This window comes from Coregonus clupeaformis, unplaced genomic scaffold, assembly GCF_020615455.1.
Source record: "Coregonus clupeaformis isolate EN_2021a unplaced genomic scaffold, ASM2061545v1 scaf1458, whole genome shotgun sequence".
NCBI lineage: Eukaryota > Metazoa > Chordata > Actinopteri > Salmoniformes > Salmonidae > Coregonus > Coregonus clupeaformis.
The window spans coordinates 87,383-109,382 of NW_025534912.1; the positions used below are offsets into that span (position 1 = coordinate 87,383).

Sequence of the window (22,000 nt, forward strand, 5' to 3'; positions counted from 1 at the left end):
TGGGCCCTCAGGTGACTTCTCTCTAAAATATCACATGCCATAGACCTCCATTTTTCCCTTAGTTTGTAGGGAAGTTTTGACATGATCAGCTTTATGTTGGAGGGAAGATTAAGCTCTTCCATGTTCTGTAGGTCTTGCATAGCGTTACAGCAACCTCTTAGATAGAGTGCATAACCACCCAGTCCCTTTCCATCATCGGGTTTGATGTTTGTCCAGTTCCAAGCCTTTTCCATGTAAGCAGTGGTGACTTTGATTTCATTGCCAAAGTGTTCCTTTAACAACCTCTTAGCTACTGCATAGCCTCTTCTGGCTTCCATATGCAGACAACTACGGACCAGATCCTTGGGCTGACCAGAGGTGTATTGTTCCAGGTAATAGAGCCTATCCTGGTGACTGCTTGTCTTATCTTCTATACCATGCTCAAATGCACGCATGAATGGCCTAAAGTTTAGAGGATCACCGTCAAACATAGGTATCTCCCTAACAGGGAGTGTGGCTTGTTTGTGCTGTAGTACAAGGAGGTCAGCAATTTCATTCTGCCTTTGCATGACAGTAGAGAGGTTATCATGGCTGGTATTATGGCTGATACCCGCAGTGTTGATTCTGTGTCGATTGCTAGACCTTGCTGTTGGCTGCTGAAGAGTGTGGTTTACGACTGTTTTCGGAATAGGGTTTGATGGCTTTGTGGTCGGTTGTTGTAAAACTCTTTGTAGTGGGGTCTTTGGAACTGCACCTAATGCAGCAAACTCAACAGGTGATGGTTCAGGTTCCACATAGACCTCTGGTTCCTGTTTCTCAAAATAAGAGTTCATTCCATCTTCTTGGCTTAGTAAATGGGCTGCCACAGAATGGGATTGAGAAGTTGACTCGGTACTCTCCAGGACCTTCAGTTTGGCATTATATGCTGCTATGTCCGTTTCCAGTGCCATTTTTCCATCCTAACATTCAGTTGAGCTTTCTCCAGTTCCAATGCATGCTTGTCTTGTAATGATGCTTGGCGAGCTAGTAGAGCTGCTCGTTCTGCCTCGGCTTTAAGGCGTTCAGAGGACACTGAGGAAGCAGTCTTAGAATACTTAGTTTTACTTGATATTTTTGACACATTGGAAATGCTGTCATGTGGTTCAATGAGCGTTTGTGGCTCAACTTCAGCCTTTTTCCATATTTCCACCTCTTTCAGGAAATGTTCATAAGTTCTCATTCTTGGTTGATAATAGTTAATGCTCTCCTGTTCCTGTTCCTCCTCTGTGACCAGCTCTAGCACAGATTCATGAGCCTTCTTAAAGTCATTGAGCACAGCATCAAATGCTTCAAGACTCTCATTCACAGTTGCAATGTTTCCTCCATCAACAAGAAGGACTTTTATTTCATTCATTTTGCGTGTACACACTCCAAGTTTGCCTCTCCGGGCTGCATAGAGTGAATTTAGATGCTCCTCTGCCCTCTCCAGTGGAGTCTTATTTGGGATTTCCTCCTCCATCATTCACTTTTAGTTCACTCAATTTACAATGACACGGTTGTTGGTTTGATTGTTAAACGTAATGCCCCTTTAGACCTCCTTTAATCTTTAAAAACACAGTCATCCATTTCAGCATATTGACCCTTTTTGAATTGCACATGTGCAAGTTTGGCATTTTAGATGCGTTTTAAACATTTCATCCCGTTGAGGTTTTGTCCCTTTAATGAAGTTTTAACACGCAGTATCTTTAGATCCTTAAGTTGCATTCGTTGCGTTGATGGATTGCATTTCCACGTTAGGCCAAATATTAGATATATGATTAGGCTACATTGTGCATAGGATCTGTGTTTCCCAAACTTAAACTTCTTAATTGTTTTCACAGCGCTGTATTTTGAATTCCATTCCCAAGTTTATCAAACATTCCAATTATAAGCACATTTGCGCTTCCATAATATGCATGATCAAACGATCGCCTTGAACAGGGCAGCTCATTCATTCGCAGTGGTTACTCACGGCTGGCGAAATCTAGGAGTTCAAATCCTTCCAAGCGAGCTGTCCTTATGGTCCGAATGCAATTACAAATAGAACAAAATCCAGCGTGTGTCCGAACCGGAGATTTCCTTCCGGTAGTAATCCTTCACGGAGTTTTTGACTTGAATGTAGTGGCTTCCTTTCCTCTTTACCATAGCCACTGCCCTAGCCTGAAGCGGGGGTTGTTTCGGACGCATACAGTCCACACTCAACGTTTCCAAACGGCCAAACATTCAATGAGATCCAGGGATATAGTGCAACAAAAAATGTTTATTCTTCTTATCTAACAAAAAGGTATTCTCCAATCAACTTAAAGCAGAGATTACTTGAAATGCAAATACATAATATAATATGACCTGTCTGTCTGTATGTCTATATGGTCAAAAAACTATACCGCTCCCGCATCTAGCAAGGACTCCTCCCCCCGAAGGCCCAACTTCCTGCCTTTATACTAACACAATTAACACAGTACAATGAATGGGCAAGAGGGGGGGCCAAAAACTGAGTTACACTAATAACAAATGAATATATCTCAATCCGGTAAATAAATCATAAAGGTACGTACCTAATATTTCATCATATACATTAATATTTAATATATTTACACAAATGTACATGGAGCTCAGTATGTTCAGTCTTTTATACAAAATATGCCCAAATCGGCTCTAACAATGACCCTGATCCTGTCTACAGAAACAAAGACTTTTGATGTGAAGGTGGATGCTGTATATAACAACTATTATTTTTAGATCTCCGTCTCTATTTTACGAAATTTGCTTGTACAAATATTTCTGATTGAGAAGGCCTTTGTTTTTCTGCCTCGGGCCGGTCGTGAACTGTAGCCTACAACTTTTTGGAGTTGGAGCGTGCCGAGTCAGGAGCGTCTATCTGCGTGCAAGGCCTGCTATGCGAGCGCAGGTGCTGAAGGCTAGGAGCAGAGAAGCGGTTGCCAGATTGGAAAACCTGATAAGGCTGTGGGAAAATCTACGTCGTCGTACACAACGTCTACTGGTCGTCACCTGTGCTGAAAGACCTCTAAAAGCCAGCATTATGTATCTGTTACTGTGCTTGCTCTATACTCAATGCCATCCTGGATTAAATAGGCTGAATGATCAATGGGTGAGTGAATTATCTTCACCTTTATACAATTTGCAAACACTCCTACAACATCATGTCATTACCACCAGGAACTTGGTCTCTCTCTGCAGCTGCATTTGTACCTCTCTCAAACGCCTACACCTGATGGTTTGACTTTCAAAGTCTTGAATGACTTTCTTTCTGTGTCGAAAGACAGCTCGTTTTATTGATTATTATTTAAAATTAAATAAAATTGTATTTGTAACATGCACCGAATACAACAGGTGTAAACCTTACCGTGAAATGCTTTCTTACAAGCACTTAACCAGCAATGCAGTTCAAGAAATAGTTAAGAAAATATTTACTAAATAAACCAAAGTAAAAAATAAAATAGAAAGTAACAAAATAACGAGGCTATGTACAGGGGGTACCGAGTCAATGTGCAGGGTTACAGGTTAGTCGAGGTAATTTGTACATGTAGGTAGGGGTAAAGTGACTATACATAGATAATAAACAGAGAGTGGGGGGGGTCAATGTAAATAGTCCGGGTGGCCATTTGATTAATTGTTCAGCAGTCTTATGGCTTCGGGGTAGAAGCTGTTAAGGAGCCTTTTGGACCTAGACTTGGCGCTCCGGTATCGCTTGCTGTGCGGTAGCAGAGAGAACAGTCTATGACTTGGGTGACTGGAGTCTTTGACAATTTTTAGGGCCTTCCTCTGACACCGCCTGGTATAGAGGTCCTGGATGGCAGGAAGCTTGGCCCCAGTGATGTACTGGGCCGTACGCACTACCCTCTGTAGTGCCTTGCGGTCGGGAGGTCGAGCAGTTGCCATACCAGGCGGTGATGCAACCAGTCAGGATGCTCTTGATGGTGCAGCTGTATAACTTTTTGAGGATCTGGAGAACCATGCCAAATCTTTTCAGTCTCCTGAGGGGGAAAAGGTGTTGTCGTGCCCTCTTCACGACTGTCTTGGTGTGTTTGGACCATGATAGTTTGTTGGTGATGTGGACACCAAGGTACTTGAAACTCTCGACCCGCTCCACTACAGCCCCGTCGATGAGAATGAGGGCCTGTTCGGCCCTCCTTTTCCTGTAGTCCACGATCAGCTACTTTGTCTTGCTCACATTGAGGGAGAGGTTGTTGTCCTGGCACCACTCTGCCAGGTCTCTGACCTCCTCCCTATAGGCTGTCTCATCGTTGTCGGTGATCAGGCCTACCACTGTTGTGTCGTCAGCAAACTTAATGATGGTGTTGGAGTCGTGCTTGGCCACGCAGTCGTGGAGGGGAGAGGACTGAGCACGCACCCCTGAGGGGCCCCCGTGTTGAGGATCAGCATGGCGGATGTGTTGTTACCTACCCTTACCACCTGGGGGCGGCCCGTCAGGAAGTCCAGGATCCAGTTGCAGAGGGAGGTGTTTAGTCCTAGGGTCCTTAGCTTAGTGATGAGCTTGGAGGGCACTATGGTGTTGAACGCTGAGCTGTAGTCAATGAATAGCATTCTCACATAAGTGTTCCTCTTGTCCAGGTGGGAAAGGGCAGTGTGGAGTGCGATTGAGATTGCGTCATCTGTGGATCTGTTGGGGCGGTATGCGAATTGGAGTGGGTCTAGGGTTTCCGGGATGATGGTCATCTGAACACTTCCGTATTTAGCGAGTCACTGGTACTTCCTGCTTTAGTTTTTGCTTGTAAGCAGGAATCAGGAGGATAGAATTATGGTCAGATTTGCCAAATGGAGGGCGAGGGAGAGCTTTGTATGCGTCTCTGTGTGTGGAGTAAAGGTTTCCAAATGGAGGGCGAGGGAGAGCTTTGTATGCGTCTCTGTGTGTGGAGTAAAGATGGTCTAGAGTTTATTTTCCTCTGGTTGCACATTTAACATGCTGGTAGAAATTATGTAAAACGGATTTAAGTTTCCCTGCATTAAAGTCCCCGGCGACTAGGAGCGCCGCTTCTGGATGAGCATTTTCTTGTTTGCTTATGGCCTTATACAGCTCGTTGAATGCGGTCTTAGTGCCAGCATTTGATCTGGTGTGCATCCCAAATGGCACCCTATTTCCTATATAGTGCACTACTTTTTACCAGGGCCCAGCCCTGTTTTTCAGTTGGTACAGTGTTATAACTAGGGCGATACAAGCGTTTTAACCACAGATACGGGATATCTAATGGAAAAACATGGTAGGTGTTTTTCTAACCTTGTGGTAACCATTTCTAACATGTGGGTTTGTGCTCCATACTGTATATGCTATGCAGATGTCGGCTAAAGCGGATCTCATTGAATAGAGCCCTAAATGTTATTTAAAAAATCATACTGATAAACACAACCTTTAAAAAAATGAAGATGTGTTGTTTGCATATGTCTTCACACCCCAGAGGAAATACTTGGTGGAAGCATCTTTGGCAGCCATTAAATAAAATAATGTATGCTCTGGATAAGAGCATCTGCTAAATGACTAAAATGTAAAATGCATTACAGATGAGAATCATTTTAAATAAGATTCTACCAACACAACTCTTAGGGCAACATACTGTCTATCCATAATTTTTTGTCAGAATTGCTCAGTAGATCTGGTCAGGAGATATTGATGGACAGCAATATTCAAACCATTCAGCAACATTTACCACCTCTTGGAAAACCATTCTGGTGTCTTTGGCATACATTTTCTTGTAATTGTCCTGCTGAAAAATGCAACTATATTCCAGGGTTAGGTTTACAGAAGACTACGGTGGGTTTTCATTTTAAGTTTTTACCTGGGCTTTGATCCTTTTCATATTTATCTTGCTCCTGAAACTCCCCAGTCCTGCCGGTGACAAGCATACCCATAACATGATGCTGAAACCACAAAACTTGAGTTGTGCAGTTGGTAGAATCTTATTCCAAAAAGATTCACAGCTGTAATGGCTGCCAAAGGTTCTTCCACCAAGTATTATCTCTTGGAGTGAGAAGACATACGCTATTAAGACATCTTCATTTTTGATTAATTTGGAAAAATATCTAGTAGGTTGTGTAGATCTGTAGGAAATAAATTAATGTAATAATTTTTGGGGGGATTGAATTCTAAGGCAGCAAAATGTGAAGACTGTGCACTGTAACATGTCTGAACCTCAACCTCAAAGTCATTTAGTACTTTTACATTTACATTTTAGTCATTTAGCAGATGCTCTTATCCAGAGCGACTTACATATATATTTTTTTTATACTGGCCCCCCGTGGGAATCAAACCCACAACCCTGGCGTTGCAAACGCCATGCTCTATCAACTGAGCTACATCCCTGCCGGCCATTCCCTCCCCTACCCTGGACGACGCTGGGCCAATTGTGCGCCGCCCATGAGTCTCCCGGTCGCGGCCGGCTGCGACAGAGCCTGGATTCGAACCAGGATCTCTAGTGGCACAGTTAGCACTGCGATGCAGTGCCTTAGACCACTGCGCCACTCAGGAGCACAGTCATAGTCATAGTCTAGGGCTTTTCCCATACCTGGGCGTCCCATGTCTTTCTGCCAGTCCAGATAGCTGACCACCCCGCTGGACGTGTTTTGGTTGGCCCACCAGTAAGGTATCGCTGGCCACAGAGCCTGGTGTCGTGCTGCTGACTGGTCATCATACGACAGCAGCACCTGGTAACCCATCGCCCACAGACCACGCAGGGTCACCACTGACCCCTGGAGGGAGAGACATAAGGACAGGACCTCTGTTATAGGCTGTGTCCCATTTGGCACCCTATAGCACACTACTTCAGCCCTGGGCAGAGAAAGGATAGCATCCTAGTGATATGTGTAGGTAGTACTGGGCAGCTAGTGATATGTGTAGGTAGTATTGGGCATCCTAGTGATATGTGTAGGTAGTATTGGGCAGCTAGTGATATGTGTAGGTAGTACTGGGCAGCTAGTGATATGTGTAGGTAGTACTGGGCAGCTAGTGATATGTGTAGGTAGTATTGGGCATCCTAGTGATATGTGTAGGTAGTATTGGGCAGCTAGTGATATGTGTAGGTAGTACTGGGCAGCTAGTGATATGTGTAGGTAGTATTGGGCATCCTAGTGATATGTGTAGGTAGTATTGGGCAGCTAGTGATATGTGTAGGTAGTACTGGGCAGCTAGTGATATGTGTAGGTAGTACTGGGCAGCTAGTGATATGTGTAGGTAGTATTGGGCAGCTAGTGATATGTGTAGGTAGTACTGGGCAGCTAGTGATATGTGTAGGTAGTACTGGGCAGCTAGTGATATGTGTAGGTAGTATTGGGCAGCTAGTGATATGTGTAGGTAGTACTGGGCAGCTAGTGATATGTGTAGGTAGTATTGGGCAGCTAGTGATATGTGTAGGTAGTACTGGGCAGCTAGTGATATGTGTAGGTAGTACTGGGCAGCTAGTGATATGTGTAGGTAGTATTGGGCAGCTAGTGATATGTGTGAGGTAGTACTGGGCAGCTAGTGATATGTGTAGGTAGTACTGGGCAGCTAGTGATATGTGTAGGTAGTACTGGGCAGCTAGTGATATGTGTAGGTAGTATTGGGCAGCTAGTGATATGTGTAGGTAGTATTGGGCAGCTAGTGATATGTGTAGGTAGTACTGGGCAGCTAGTGATATGTGTAGGTAGTACTGGGCAGCTAGTGATATGTGTAGGTAGTATTGGGCAGCTAGTGATATGTGTAGGTAGTATTGGGCAGCTAGTGATATGTGTAGGTAGTACTGGGCAGCTAGTGATATGTGTAGGTAGTACTGGGCAGCTAGTGATATGTGTAGGTAGTACTGGGCAGCTAGTGATATGTGTAGGTAGTACTGGGCAGCTAGTGATATGTGTAGGTAGTACTGGGCAGCTAGTGATATGTGTAGGTAGTATTGGGCAGCTAGTGATATGTGTAGGTAGTATTGGGCAGCTAGTGATATGTGTAGGTAGTATTGGGCAGCTAGTGATATGTGTAGGTAGTATTGGGCAGCTAGTGATATGTGTAGGTAGTATTGGGCAGCTAGTGATATGTGTAGGTAGTATTGGGCAGCTAGTGATATGTGTAGGTAGTATTGGGCAGCTAGTGATATGTGTAGGTAGTATTGGGCAGCTAGTGATATGTGTAGGTAGTATTGGGCAGCTAGTGATATGTGTAGGTAGTATTGGGCAGCTAGTGATATGTGTAGGTAGTACTGGGCAGCTAGTGATATGTGTAGGTAGTATTGGGCAGCTAGTGATATGTGTAGGTAGTACTGGGCAGCTAGTGATATGTGTAGGTAGTGGGGCTAGTGATATGTGTAGGTAGTATTGGGCAGCTAGTGATATGTGTAGGTAGTACTGGGCAGCTAGTGATATGTGTAGGTAGTACTGGGCAGCTAGTGATATGTTGGTGTAGTATTGGGCAGCTAGTGATATGTGTAGGTGTACTGGGCAGCTAGTGATATGTGTAGGTAGTACTGGGCAGCTAGTGATATGTGTAGGTAGTATTGGGCAGCTAGTGATATGTGTAGGTAGTACTGGGCAGCTAGTGATATGTGTAGGTAGTACTGGGCAGCTAGTGATATGTGTAGGTAGTATTGGGCAGCTAGTGATATGTGTAGGTAGTACTGGGCAGCTAGTGATATGTGTAGGTAGTACTGGGCAGCTAGTGATATGTGTGGGTAGTATTGGGCAGCTAGTGATATGTGTAGGTAGTACTGGGCAGCTAGTGATATGTGTAGTAGTACTGGGCAGCTAGTGATATGTGTAGGTAGTATTGGGCAGCTAGTGATATGTGTAGGTAGTACTGGGCAGCTAGTGATATGTGTGGTAGTACTGGGCAGCTAGTGATATGTGTAGGTAGTATTGGGCAGCTAGTGATATGTGTAGGTAGTACTGGGCAGCTAGTGATATGTGTAGGTGTACTGGGCAGCTAGTGATATGTGTAGGTAGTATTGGGCAGCTAGTGATATGTAGGTAGTACTGGGCAGCTAGTGATATGTGTAGGTAGTACTGGGCAGCTAGTGATATGTGTAGGTAGTATTGGGCAGCTAGTGATATGTGTAGGTAGTACTGGGCAGCTAGTGATATGTGTAGGTAGTATTGGGCAGCTAGTGATATGTGTAGGTAGTATTGGGCAGCTAGTGATATGTAGGTAGTATTGGGCAGCTAGTGATATGTGTAGGTAGTACTGGGCAGCTAGTGATATGTGTAGGTAGTATTGGGCAGCTAGTGATATGTGTAGGTAGTACTGGGCAGCTAGTGATATGTGTAGGTAGTATTGGGCAGCTAGTGATATGTGTAGGTAGTATTGGGCAGCTAGTGATATGTGTAGGTAGTACTGGGCAGCTAGTGATATGTGTAGGTAGTATTGGGCAGCTAGTGATATGTGTAGGTAGTATTGGGCAGCTAGTGATATGTGTAGGTAGTACTGGGCAGCTAGTGATATGTGTAGGTAGTATTGGGCAGCTAGTGATATGTGTAGGGTAGTATTGGGCAGCTAGTGATATGTGTAGGTAGTATTGGGCAGCTAGTGATATGTGTAGGTAGTATTGGGCAGCTAGTGATATGTGTAGGTAGTATTGGGCAGCTAGTGATATGTGTAGGTAGTACTGGGCAGCTAGTGATATGTGTAGGTAGTACTGGGCAGCTAGTGATATGTGTAGGTAGTATTGGGCAGCTAGTGATATGTGTAGGTAGTATTGGGCAGCTAGTGATATGTGTAGGTAGTATTGGGCAGCTAGTGATATGTGTAGGTAGTACTGGGCAGCTAGTGATATGTGTAGGTAGTATTGGGCAGCTAGTGATATGTGGGTAGTACTGGGCAGCTAGTGATATGTGTAGGTAGTATTGGGCAGCTAGTGATATGTGTAGGTAGTATTGGGCAGCTAGTGATATGTGTAGGTAGTATTGGGCAGCTAGTGATATGTGTAGGTAGTACTGGGCAGCTAGTGATATGTGTAGGTAGTACTGGGCAGCTAGTGATATGTGTAGGTAGTATTGGGCAGCTAGTGATATGTGTAGGTAGTATTGGGCAGCTAGTGATATGTGTAGGTAGTACTGGGCAGCTAGTGATATGTGTAGGTAGTATTGGGCAGCTAGTGATATGTGTAGGTAGTATTGGGCAGCTAGTGATATGTGTAGGTAGTATTGGGCAGCTAGTGATATGTGTAGGTAGTATTGGGCAGCTAGTGATATGTGTAGGTAGTACTGGGCAGCTAGTGATATGTGTGGTAGTATTGGGCAGCTAGTGATATGTGTAGGTAGTACTGGGCAGCTAGTGATATTGCAGGTAGTATTGGGCAGCTAGTGATATGTGTAGGTAGTACTGGGCAGCTAGTGATATGTGTAGGTAGTACTGGGCAGCTAGTGATATGTGTAGGTAGTATTGGGCAGCTAGTGATATGTGTAGGTAGTATTGGGCAGCTAGTGATATGTGTAGGTAGTACTGGGCAGCTAGTGATATGTGTAGGTAGTACTGGGCAGCTAGTGATATGTGTAGGTAGTATTGGGCAGCTAGTGATATGTGTAGGTAGTATTGGGCAGCTAGTGATATGTGTAGGTAGTACTGGGCAGCTAGTGATATGTGTAGGTAGTACTGGGCAGCTAGTGATATGTGTAGGTAGTATTGGGCAGCTAGTGATATGTGTAGGTAGTATTGGGCAGCTAGTGATATGTGTAGGTAGTATTGGGCAGCTAGTGATATGTGTTAGGTAGTATTGGGCAGCTAGTGATATGTGTAGGTAGTATTGGGCAGCTAGTGATATGTGTAGGTAGTACTGGGCAGCTAGTGATATGTGTAGGTAGTATTGGGCAGCTAGTGATATGTGTAGGTAGTACTGGGCAGCTAGTGATATGTGTAGGTAGTATTGGGCAGCTAGTAATATGTGTAGGTAGTACTGGGCAGCTAGTGATATGTGTAGGTAGTATTGGGCAGCTAGTGATATGTGTAGGTAGTATTGGGCAGCTAGTGATATGTGTAGGTAGTATTGGGCAGCTAGTGATATGTGTAGGTAGTATTGGGCAGCTAGTGATATGTGTAGGTAGTATTGGGCAGCTAGTGATATGTGTAGGTAGTACTGGGCAGCTAGTGATATGTGTAGGTAGTACTGGGCAGCTAGTGATATGTGTAGGTAGTACTGGGCAGCTAGTGATATGTGTAGGTAGTATTGGGCAGCTAGTGATATGTGTAGGTAGTACTGGGCAGCTAGTGATATGTGTAGGTAGTATTGGGCAGCTAGTGATATGTGTAGGTAGTACTGGGCAGCTAGTGATATGTGTAGGTAGTATTGGGCAGCTAGTGATATGTGTAGGTAGTATTGGGCAGCTAGTGATATGTGTAGGTAGTATTGGGCAGCTAGTGATATGTGTAGGTAGTATTGGGCAGCTAGTGATATGTGTAGGTAGTATTGGGCAGCTAGTGATATGTGTAGGTAGTATTGGGCAGCTAGTGATATGTGTAGGTAGTACTGGGCAGCTAGTGATATGTGTAGGTAGTACTGGGCAGCTAGTGATATGTGTAGGTAGTATTGGGCAGCTAGTGATATGTGTAGGTAGTATTGGGCAGCTAGTGATATGTGTAGGTAGTATTGGGCAGCTAGTGATATGTGTAGGTAGTATTGGGCAGCTAGTGATATGTGTAGGTAGTATTGGGCAGCTAGTGATATGTGTAGGTAGTATTGGGCAGCTAGTGATATGTGTAGTAGTATTGGGCAGCTAGTGATATGTGTAGGTAGTATTGGGCAGCTAGTGATATGTGTAGGTAGTATTGGGCAGCTAGTGATATGTGTAGGTAGTATTGGGCAGCTAGTGATATGTGTAGGTAGTATTGGGCAGCTAGTGATATGTGTAGGTAGTACTGGGCAGCTAGTGATATGTGTAGGTAGTACTGGGCAGCTAGTGATATGTGTAGGTAGTATTGGGCAGCTAGTGATATGTGTAGGTAGTATTGGGCAGCTAGTGATATGTGTAGGTAGTATTGGGCAGCTAGTGATATGTGTAGGTAGTATTGGGCAGCTAGTGATATGTGTAGGTAGTATTGGGCAGCTAGTGATATGTGTAGGTAGTATTGGGCAGCTAGTGATATGTGTAGGTAGTATTGGGCAGCTAGTGATATGTGTAGGTAGTACTGGGCAGCTAGTGATATGTGTAGGTAGTACTGGGCAGCTAGTGATATGTGTAGGTAGTACTGGGCAGCTAGTGATATGTGTAGGTAGTATTGGGCAGCTAGTGATATGTGTAGGTAGTATTGGGCAGCTAGTGATATGTGTAGGTATTATTGGGCAGCTAGTGATATGTGTAGGTAATACTGGGCAGCTAGTGATATGTGTAGGTAGTATTGGGCAGCTAGTGATATGTGTAGGTAGTATTGGGCAGCTAGTGATATGTGTAGGTAGTACTGGGCAGCTAGTGATATGTGTAGGTAATACTGGGCAGCTAGTGATATGTGTAGGTAGTATTGGGCAGCTAGTGATATGTGTAGGTAATACTGGGCAGCTAGTGATATGTGTAGGTAGTACTGGGCAGCTAGTGATATGTGTAGGTAGTACTGGGCAGCTAGTGATATGTGTAGGTCGTATTGGGCAGCTAGTGATATGTGTAGGTCGTATTGGGCAGCTAGTGATATGTGTAGGTAATACTGGGCAGCTAGTGATATGTGTAGGTAGTACTGGGCAGCTAGTGATATGTGTAGGTAGTATTGGGCAGCTAGTGATATGTGTAGGTAGTATTGGGCAGCTAGTGATATGTGTATGTAGTATTGGGCAGCTAGTGATATGTGTAGGTAGTACTGGGCAGCTAGTGATATGTGTAGGTAGTATTGGGCAGCTAGTGATATGTGCAGGTAGTATTGGGCAGCTAGTGATATGTGTAGGTAGTATTGGGCAGCTAGTGATATGTGTAGGTAGTATTGGGCAGCTAGTGATATGTGTAGGTAGTATTGGGCAGCTAGTGATATGTGTAGGTAGTATTGGGCAGCTAGTGATATGTGTAGGTAGTATTGGGCAGCTAGTGATATGTGTAGGTAATACTGGGCAGCTAGTGATATGTGTAGGTAGTATTGGGCAGCTAGTGATATGTGTAGGTAGTATTGGGCAGCTAGTGATATGTGTAGGTAGTACTGGGCAGCTAGTGATATGTGTAGGTAGTATTGGGCAGCTAGTGATATGTGTAGGTAGTTCTGGGCAGCTAGTGATATGTGTAGGTAGTATTGGGCAGCTAGTGATATGTGTAGGTAGTATTGGGCAGCTAGTGATATGTGTAGGTAGTATTGGGCAGCTAGTGATATGTGTAGGTAGTATTGGGCAGCTAGTGATATGTGTAGGTAATACTGGGCAGCTAGTGATATGTGTAGGTAGTATTGGGCAGCTAGTGATATGTGTAGGTAGTATTGGGCAGCTAGTGATATGTGTATGTAGTATTGGGCAGCTAGTGATATGTGTAGGTAGTATTGGGCAGCTAGTGATATGTGTAGGTAGTATTGGGCAGCTAGTGAAGCCTTCTCTCATGCTGAACATGAACATTAACTTCATTTACTGAAGAAATACAGTATTTTCAATAAAGCAATCCAATTCTATAGAGACCTACTGGTAATTATTAGCAAAAATGTTGTAACTGCATCAGTCTTTTCAGCTATTGACTACAGTAATAGAAATAACGAAGCTTACCTTGCAAGGACAGAGTTTAGACCCAAAGATTTTCTTCAGTGAGAAAATGAAATGTTCATGTAGTTTTTCGTCGAGTCCTTCAAAGTGACTGCATGCTAGGATGACAACCTCCTTGGAGTGGGACTCCAGCCACAAGGCTGCGGCCCTCAGAGTTTCCTGTACAGCCACCAGACAGGAAATACTAAATATATGAGAAATGATCCTCCCAATATTGCGTATTCTTTTTAGAGAGATCTTCTCTCTTCTGTTTCTACTTGGTCTTTGGGGTTTTTATTTTATTTATTTATTTATTTATTTATTTCACCTTTATTTAACCAGGTAAGCCAGTTGAGAACAAGTTCTCATTTACAACTGCGACCTGGCCAAGATAAAGCAAAGCAGTGCGATAAAAACAACAACACAGAGTTACATATGGGGTAAACAAAACGTACAGTCAATAACACAATAGAAAATATATATACAGTGTGTGCAAATGTAGTAAGTTATGGAGGTAAGGCAATAAATAGGCCATAGTGCAAAATAATTACAATTTAGTATTAACACTGGAATGATAGATGTGCAGAAAATGATGTGCAAATAGAGATACTGGGGTGCAAATGAGCAAAATAAATAACAATATGGGGATGAGGTAGTTGGGTGGGCTAATTACAGATGGGCTGTGTACAGGTGCAGGGATCGGTAAGGTGCTCTGACAACTGATGCTTAAAGTTAGTGAGGGAGATAAGAGTCTCCAGCTTCAAAGATTTAGGCTGGGTTCCTATAAAGCACTTTGTTTAGGCTGGTTTCCTATAAAGCACTTTGTTTAGGCTGGTTTCCTATAAAGCACTTTGTTTAGACTGGTTTCCTATAAAGCACTTTGTTTAGGCTGGGTTCCTATAAAGCACTTTGTTTAGGCTGGGTTCCTATAAAGCACTTTGTTTAGGCTGGGTTCCTATAAAGCACTTTGTTTAGGCTGGTTTCCTATAAAGCACTTTGTTTAGGCTGGGTTCCTATAACGCACTTTGTTTAGGCTGGTTTCCTATAAAGCACTTTGTTTAGGCTGGTTTCCTATAAAGCACTTTGTTTAGGCTGGTTTCCTATAAAGCACTTTGTTTAGGCTGGTTTCCTATAAAGCACTTTGTTTAGGCTGGGTTCCTATAAAGCACTTTGTTTAGGCTGGTTTCCTATAAAGCACTTTGTTTAGACTGGTTTCCTATAAAGCACTTTGTTTAGGCTGGTTTCCTATAAAGCACTTTGTTTAGGCTGGTTTCCTATAAAGCACTTTGTTTAGGCTGGTTTCCTATAAAGCACTTTGTTTAGGCTGGTTTCCTATAAAGCACTTTGTTTAGGCTGGTTTCCTATAAAGCAGGTAGACCTAGTATTCCTTCTACTCACCATCACTGTCAGATGAGTGTAAATGACGTGTGTAAAATACAGTTCGTTGGACGGGTCGTACGGTTTGTGGGCGATTCTGAGGTCGAAGTATCGAATCCCCTTTGAAAGCTGCTCCACAATATCTTTCTCCTGTTTGAAGGGAAAAAAGAAAACACATTATTTTATGGCAGGAAGAAAGACAAAACGTAGTATTTAAACTGAATTCCTGAATTCCGTTTTCTTTTTCTTGGTTTAGGATTTGTTTCAGTTTTTTACTCTCAATAGTACAATTATTCATATAGAAACAACGACAATTGATGTTCTGACTCCATTTCAACGCTTAAATCACACCAGAAGACCATTTTTTTGGTCTGGGAAAAAATACTAAAATTTAGATTTTTTTGAGTAATTCCCCTTTAATTGTGCATCTTGCAAGAGAGGAGAGAGTGTTGGTCTGGAGAGGAGAGTGTTGGTCTGGAGAGGAGAGTGTTGGTCTGGAGAGGAGAGAGTGTTGGAGAGTGCTGGAAAGGAGAGAGTGTTGGAGAGTGCTGGAGAGGAGAGAGTGTTGGTCTGAAGAGGAGAGAGTTGGTCTGGAGAGGAGAGAGTTGGTCTGGAGAGGAGAGAGTTGGTCTGGAGAGGAGAGAGTTGGTCTGGAGAGGGAGACTGTTGGTCTGGAGAGGAGAGAGTTGGTCTGGAGAGGAGAGAGTTGGTCTGGAGAGGAGAGTGTTGGTCTGGAGAGGAGAGAGTTTTGGTCTGGAGAGGAAATAGTTTTGGTCTGGAGAGGAGAGAGTAGGTCTGGAGAGGAGAGTGTTGGTCTGGAGAGGAGCGAGTTGGTCTGGAGAGGAGAGAGTTGGTCTGGAGAGGAGAGAGTTAGTCTGGAGAGGAGAGAGTTGGTCTGGAGAGGAGAGAGTGTTGGTCTGGAGAGGAGAGAGTTGGTCTGGAGAGGAGAGAGTGTTGGTCTGGAGAGGAGAGAGTGTTGGTCTGGAGAGGAGAGAGAGTTGGTCTGGAGAGGAGAGAGTGTTGGTCTGGAGAGGAGAGAGTGTTGGTCTGGAGATGAGAGAGTGTTGGTCTGGAGAGGAGAGAGTGTTGGTCTGGAGAGGAGAGAGTGTTGGTCTGGAGAGGAGAGAGTTGGTCTGGAGAGGAGAGTGTGTTGGTCTGGAGAGGAGAGTGTGTTGGTCTGGAGAGGAGAGTGTGTTGGTCTGGAGAGGAGAGAGTTGGTCTGGAGAGGAGAGTGTGTTGGTCTGGAGAGGAGAGAGTTGGTCTGGAGAGGAGAGAGTTGGTCTGGAGAGGAGAGTGTGTTGGTCTGGAGAGGAGAGAGTTGGTCTGGAGAGGAGAGAGTTGGTCTGGAGAGGAGAGAGTTGGTCTGGAGAGGAGAGTGTTGGTCTGGAGAGGGAGAGTGTTGGTCTGGAGAGGGAGAGTGTTGGTCTGGAGAGGAGAGAGTTGGTCTGGAGAGGAGAGTGTTGGTCTGGAGAGGAGAGAGTTGGTCTGGAGAGGAGAGTGTTGGTCTGGAGAGGAGAGAGTGTTGGAGAGTGCTGGAGAGGAGAGAGTGTTGGTCTGAAGAGGAGAGTGTTGGTCTGGAGAGGGAGAGTGTTGGTCTGGAGAGGGAGAGTGTTGGTCTGGAGAGGAGAGAGTTGGTCTGGAGAGGAGAGTGTTGGTCTGGAGAGGAGAGTGTTGGTCTGGAGAGGAGAGAGTTGGTCTGGAGAGGAGAGTGTTGGTCTGGAGAGGAGAGAGTTGGTCTGGAGAGGAGAGAGTGTTGGTCTGGAGAGGAGAGTGTGTTGGTCTGGAGAGGGAGAGTGTTGGTCTGGAGAGGAGAGAGTGTTGGTCTGGAGAGGGAGAGTGTTGGTCTGGAGAGGAGAGTGTGTTGGTCTGGAGAGGAGAGAGTGTTGGTCTGGAGAGGAGAGTGTGTTGGTCTGGAGAGGGAGAGTGTTGGTCTGGAGAGGAGAGAGTGTTGGTCTGGAGAGGGAGAGTGTGTTGGTCTGGAGAGGAGAGTGTGTTGGTCTGGAGAGGGAGAGAGTTGGTCTGGAGAGGAGAGAGTGTTGGTCTGGAGAGGAGAGTGTGTTGGTCTGGAGAGGAGAGTCTTGGTCTGGAGAGGAGAGAGTGTTGGTCTGGAGAGGAGAGATTGTTGGTCTGGAGAGGAGAGAGTGTTGGTCTGGAGAGGAGAGAGTGTTGGTCTGGAGAGGAGAGAGTGTTGGTCTGGAGAGGGAGAGTGTGTTGGTCTGGAGAGGAGAGAGTTTTGGTCTAGAGAGGAGAGAGTGTTGGTCTGGAGAGGAGAGAGTGTTGGTCTGGAGAGGAGAGTGTTGGTCTGGAGAGGAGAGAGTTGGTCTGAAGAGGAGAGAGTGTTGGTCTGGAGAGGAGAGTGTTGGTCTGGAGAGGAGAGAGTGTTGGGGAGTTTTGGAGAGGAGAGAGTGTTGGAGAGTGCTGGAGAGGAGAGAGTGTTGGTCTGAAGAGGAGAGAGTTGGTCTGGAGAGGAGAGAGTTGGTCTGGAGAGGAGAGAGTTGGTCTGGAGAGGAGAGTGTTGGTCTGGAGAGGAGAGTGTTGGTCTGGAGAGGAGAGTGTTGGTCTGGAGAGGAGAGTGTTGGTCTGGAGAGGAGAGAGTGTTGGTCTGGAGAGGAGAGAGTTGGTCTGGAGAGGAGAGAGTTGGTCTGGAGAGGAGAGAGTTGGTCTGGAGAGGGAGACTGTTGGTCTGGAGAGGAGAGAGTTGGTCTGGAGAGGAGAGAGTTTTGGAGAGTGCTGGAGAGGAGAGAGTGTTGGAGAGTGCTGGAGAGGAGAGAGTGTTGGTCTGAAGAGGAGAGAGTTGGTCTGGAGAGGAGAGAGTTGGTCTGGAGAGGAGAGTGTGTTGGTCTGGAGAGGGAGAGAGTTGGTCTGGAGAGGAGAGTGTTGGTCTGGAGAGGAGAGAGTTGGTCTGGGAGAGGAGAGAGTTGGTCTGGAGAGGAGAGAGTGTTGGAGAGTGTTGGAGAGGAGATAGTGTTGGAGAGTGCTGTAGAGGAGAGAGTGTTGGTCTGAAGAGGAGAGAGTGTTGGTCTGGAGAGGAGAGTGTTGGTCTGGAGAGGAGAGAGTGTTGGGGAGTTTTGGAGAGGAGAGAGTGTTGGAGAGTGCTGGAGAGGAGAGAGTGTTGGTCTGAAGAGGAGAGAGTTGGTCTGGAGAGGAGAGAGTTGGTCTGGAGAGGAGAGAGTTGGTCTGGAGAGGAGAGTGTTGGTCTGGAGAGGAGAGTGTTGGTCTGGAGAGGAGAGTGTTGGTCTGGAGAGGAGAGTGTTGGTCTGGAGAGGAGAGAGTGTTGGTCTGGAGAGGAGAGAGTTGGTCTGGAGAGGAGAGAGTTGGTCTGGAGAGGAGAGAGTTGGTCTGGAGAGGGAGACTGTTGGTCTGGAGAGGAGAGAGTTGGTCTGGAGAGGAGAGAGTTTTGGAGAGTGCTGGAGAGGAGAGAGTGTTGGAGAGTGCTGGAGAGGAGAGAGTGTTGGTCTGAAGAGGAGAGAGTTGGTCTGGAGAGGAGAGAGTTGGTCTGGAGAGGAGAGTGTGTTGGTCTGGAGAGGGAGAGAGTTGGTCTGGAGAGGAGAGTGTTGGTCTGGAGAGGAGAGAGTTGGTCTGGAGAGGAGAGAGTTGGTCTGGAGAGGAGAGAGTGTTGGAGAGTGTTGGAGAGGAGATAGTGTTGGAGAGTGCTGTAGAGGAGAGAGTGTTGGTCTGAAGAGGAGAGAGTGTTGGTCTGGAGAGGAGAGAGTTGGTCTGGAGAGGAGAGTGTGTTGGTCTGGAGAGGGAGAGAGTTGGTCTGGAGAGGAGAGAGTTGGTCTGGAGAGGAGAGTGTGTTGGTCTGGAGAGGAGAGAGTTGGTCTGGAGAGGAGAGAGTTGGTCTGGAGAGGAGAGTGTGTTGGTCTGGAGAGGAGAGTGTGTTGGTCTGGAGAGGAGAGTGTGTTGGTCTGGAGAGGAGAGTGTGTTGGTCTGGAGAGGAGAGAGTGTTGGTCTGGAGATGAGAGAGTGTTGGTCTGGAGAGGAGAGTGTGTTGGTCTGGAGAGGAGAGTGTGTTGGTCTGGAGAGGAGAGTGTGTTGGTCTGGAGAGGAGAGAGTGTTGGTCTGGAGATGAGAGAGTGTTGGTCTGGAGAGGAGAGTGTGTTGGTCTGGAGAGGAGAGAGTGTTGGTCTGGAGAGGAGAGAGTGTTGGTCGGAGAGGAGAGTGTGTTGGTCGGAGAGGAGAGTGTGTTGGTCTGGAGAGGAGAGTGTGTTGGTCTGGAGAGGAGAGTGTGTTGGTCTGGAGAGGAGAGAGTTGGTCTGGAGAGGAGAGAGTTGGTCTGGAGAGGAGAGTGTGTTGGTCTGGAGAGGAGAGAGTGTTGGTCTGGAGATGAGAGAGTGTTGGTCTGGAGAGGAGAGAGTGTTGGTCTGGAGAGGAGAGAGTGTTGGTCTGGAGAGGAGAGAGTGTTGGTCTGGAGAGGAGAGTGTGTTGGTCTGGAGAGGAGAGAGTGTTGGTCTGGAGATGAGAGAGTGTTGGTCTGGAGAGGAGAGTGTGTTGGTCTGGAGAGGAGAGAGTGTTGGTCTGGAGAGGAGAGAGTGTTGGTCGGAGAGGAGAGTGTGTTGGTCTGGAGAGGAGAGAGTTTTGGTCTAGAGAGGAGAGTGTGTTGGTCTGGAGAGGAGAGAGTGTTGGTCTGGAGATGAGAGAGTGTTGGTCTGGAGAGGAGAGTGTGTTGGTCTGGAGAGGAGAGAGTGTTGGTCTGGAGAGAGAGAGTGTTGGTCGGAGAGGAGAGTGTGTTGGTCTGGAGAGGAGAGAGTTTTGGTCTAGAGAGGAGAGTGTGTTGGTCTGGAGAGGAGAGAGTGTTGGTCTGGAGATGAGAGAGTGTTGGTCTGGAGAGGAGAGTGTGTTGGTCTGGAGAGGAGAGAGTGTTGGTCTGGAGAGGAGAGAGTGTTGGTCTGGAGAGGAGAGAGTGTTGGTCGGAGAGGAGAGTGTGTTGGTCTGGAGAGGAGAGAGTGTTGGTCTGGAGAGGAGAGAGTGTTGGTCTGGAGAGGAGAGAGTGTTGGTCTGGAGAGGAGAGAGTGTTGGTCGGAGAGGAGAGTGTGTTGGTCTGGAGAGGAGAGAGTGTTGGTCTGGAGAGGAGAGTGTGTTGGTCTGGAGAGGAGAGAGTGTTGGTCTGGAGATGAGAGTGTTGGTCTGGAGAGGAGAGTGTGTTGGTCTGGAGAGGAGAGAGTGTTGGTCTGGAGAGGAGAGAGTTGGTCTGGAGAGGAGAGAGTTGGTCTGGAGAGGAGAGTGTGTTGGTCTGGAGAGGAGAGAGTGTTGGTCTGGAGAGGAGAGAGTGTTGGTCTGGAGAGGAGAGAGTGTTGGTCGGAGAGGAGAGTGTGTTGGTCTAGCGATGTTTCTGCTGCTCAGACACCGGTAGGACTGCCGACAGTACTTAGCACCTCTGAACAGTGTGGGCAGTCAATCTCTTTTGTGTTCACACAGCAAAGACCTTGGAAGTCGTCAGCCACTCAGCCTTGTTAAAATACTCCAAACCAGAAGGTGGCAGTAGCGTTGTTTGGCAATGCATATCCGTGCGTATTACTTATGGTCTAGATTCCCAGCTATCTGCACTAATGTTGCTATTTGTAGAAAGCCCTTGTTGATACAAGCCAGATGGCCACAGCTAGTTAACTACCTAGCAAAATGACGAAGAAACAATTTAATTTACTCTCCATAATCCCATACTGCCAATGCCAGACCTTAGCTAAATGTTTAGCTAGCTAGCACAACAAAGCTAACTAGCTAAGGACACTGCACTAACTCGGCAACTAACACAGGCAGCTGTTTCATGGAAACTAGCTAATCCATTGTAATTTAATCATAATGCTAGCTTGGAGGAAGAATTCAGTGTGCATTTACAATCCCATAGTTTACATTGCATTTGAAGTGTGACTGGCTCATCCGTCGGTGTACGGACAAAATGCCCTCTTTGTCCCTTTTTTTTGTTGGCTCCCCCCACGTGGGGGTTCGTACTCTCTGATTGGCTCAAAGCCAAGTTGTTGGTCACTGATGAGCAGTAGAATCTGAAGGTTCGTCGCTACCGGGTCAGCATGCAGGAGGTACCAATGATCAAAGGGCCCCACCCCGGTCGGTAATTCGACCACGATTACTACAAGTTTAGATAGCTGGCTGCAATACTAACTTACCAATCAAAAATAAAATTGCTGACATGGGCTAATTAAGTGACTGCAGATGCACAACCACATAACTCTCAACAGTAAATTGAGACCCCGACTGAGTTCCTAAAGAAAATGTTTATATATACACTGAATAAAAATATAAACGCAACATGTAAAGTGTTTGTCCAATGTTTCATGAGCTGAAATAAAAGAGCCCAGCAATGTTCCATACGCACAAAAAGCTTATTTCTCTCAAATGTTGTGCACAAATTTGTTTACATCCCTGTTAGTGAGCATTTCTCTTTGCCAAGATAATCCATCCACCTGACAGGTGTGGCATATCAAGAAGCTGATTAAACAGCATGATCATTACACAGGTGCACCTTGTGCTGGGGACGATAAAAGGCCACTCTAAAATGTGCAGTTTTGTCGCACAACACAATGCCACAGATGTCTCAAGTTTTCAGGGAGTGTGCAATTGGCATGCTGACTGCAGGAATGTCCACCAGAGCTGTTGCCAGAGACTTTAATGTTCATTTCTCTACCATAAGCTGCCTCCGTTGTTTTAGAGTATTTGGCAGGACGTCCAACTGGCCTCACAACCGCAGACCACATGTAACCACGCCAGCCCAGGACGACAGCGTGTTCCAGTTCCCGCCAATATCCAGCAACTTCGCACAGCCAGTGTAGAAGAGTGGGACAACATTCCACAGGCCACAACAGCCTGATCAACTCTATGTGAAGGAGATGTGTCCGTTGCATGAGGCAAATGGTGGTTACACCAGATACTGACTGGTTTTCTGATCCACGCCGCTACCTGGGGGCCATGCCAGTTGCCCATCCCTGGTGTAGATGAAGGGGAGGAGACAGGTTAAATAAGGATTTTTAAGCCTTGAGACATGG

General features: G+C 46.0%; 1 protein-coding gene across 1 annotated transcript in view; it reads right to left on the bottom strand.

The window, feature by feature from the left end:
• The window catches only part of si:dkey-66a8.7 (PI-PLC X domain-containing protein 1), a 34,926-nt gene that overhangs the window by 5,913 nt on the left and 7,013 nt on the right, over positions 1-22,000 (bottom strand). Inside the window, exons 3-5 of the mRNA XM_041840767.2 lie at positions 15,024-15,152; positions 13,650-13,805; positions 6,537-6,720 (exon numbers count right to left, since the gene is read on the bottom strand). Coding sequence (XP_041696701.1) covers positions 6,537-6,720; positions 13,650-13,805; positions 15,024-15,152 — 469 coding nt within the window. The remainder of the gene's footprint in view (positions 1-6,536; positions 6,721-13,649; positions 13,806-15,023; positions 15,153-22,000) is intronic.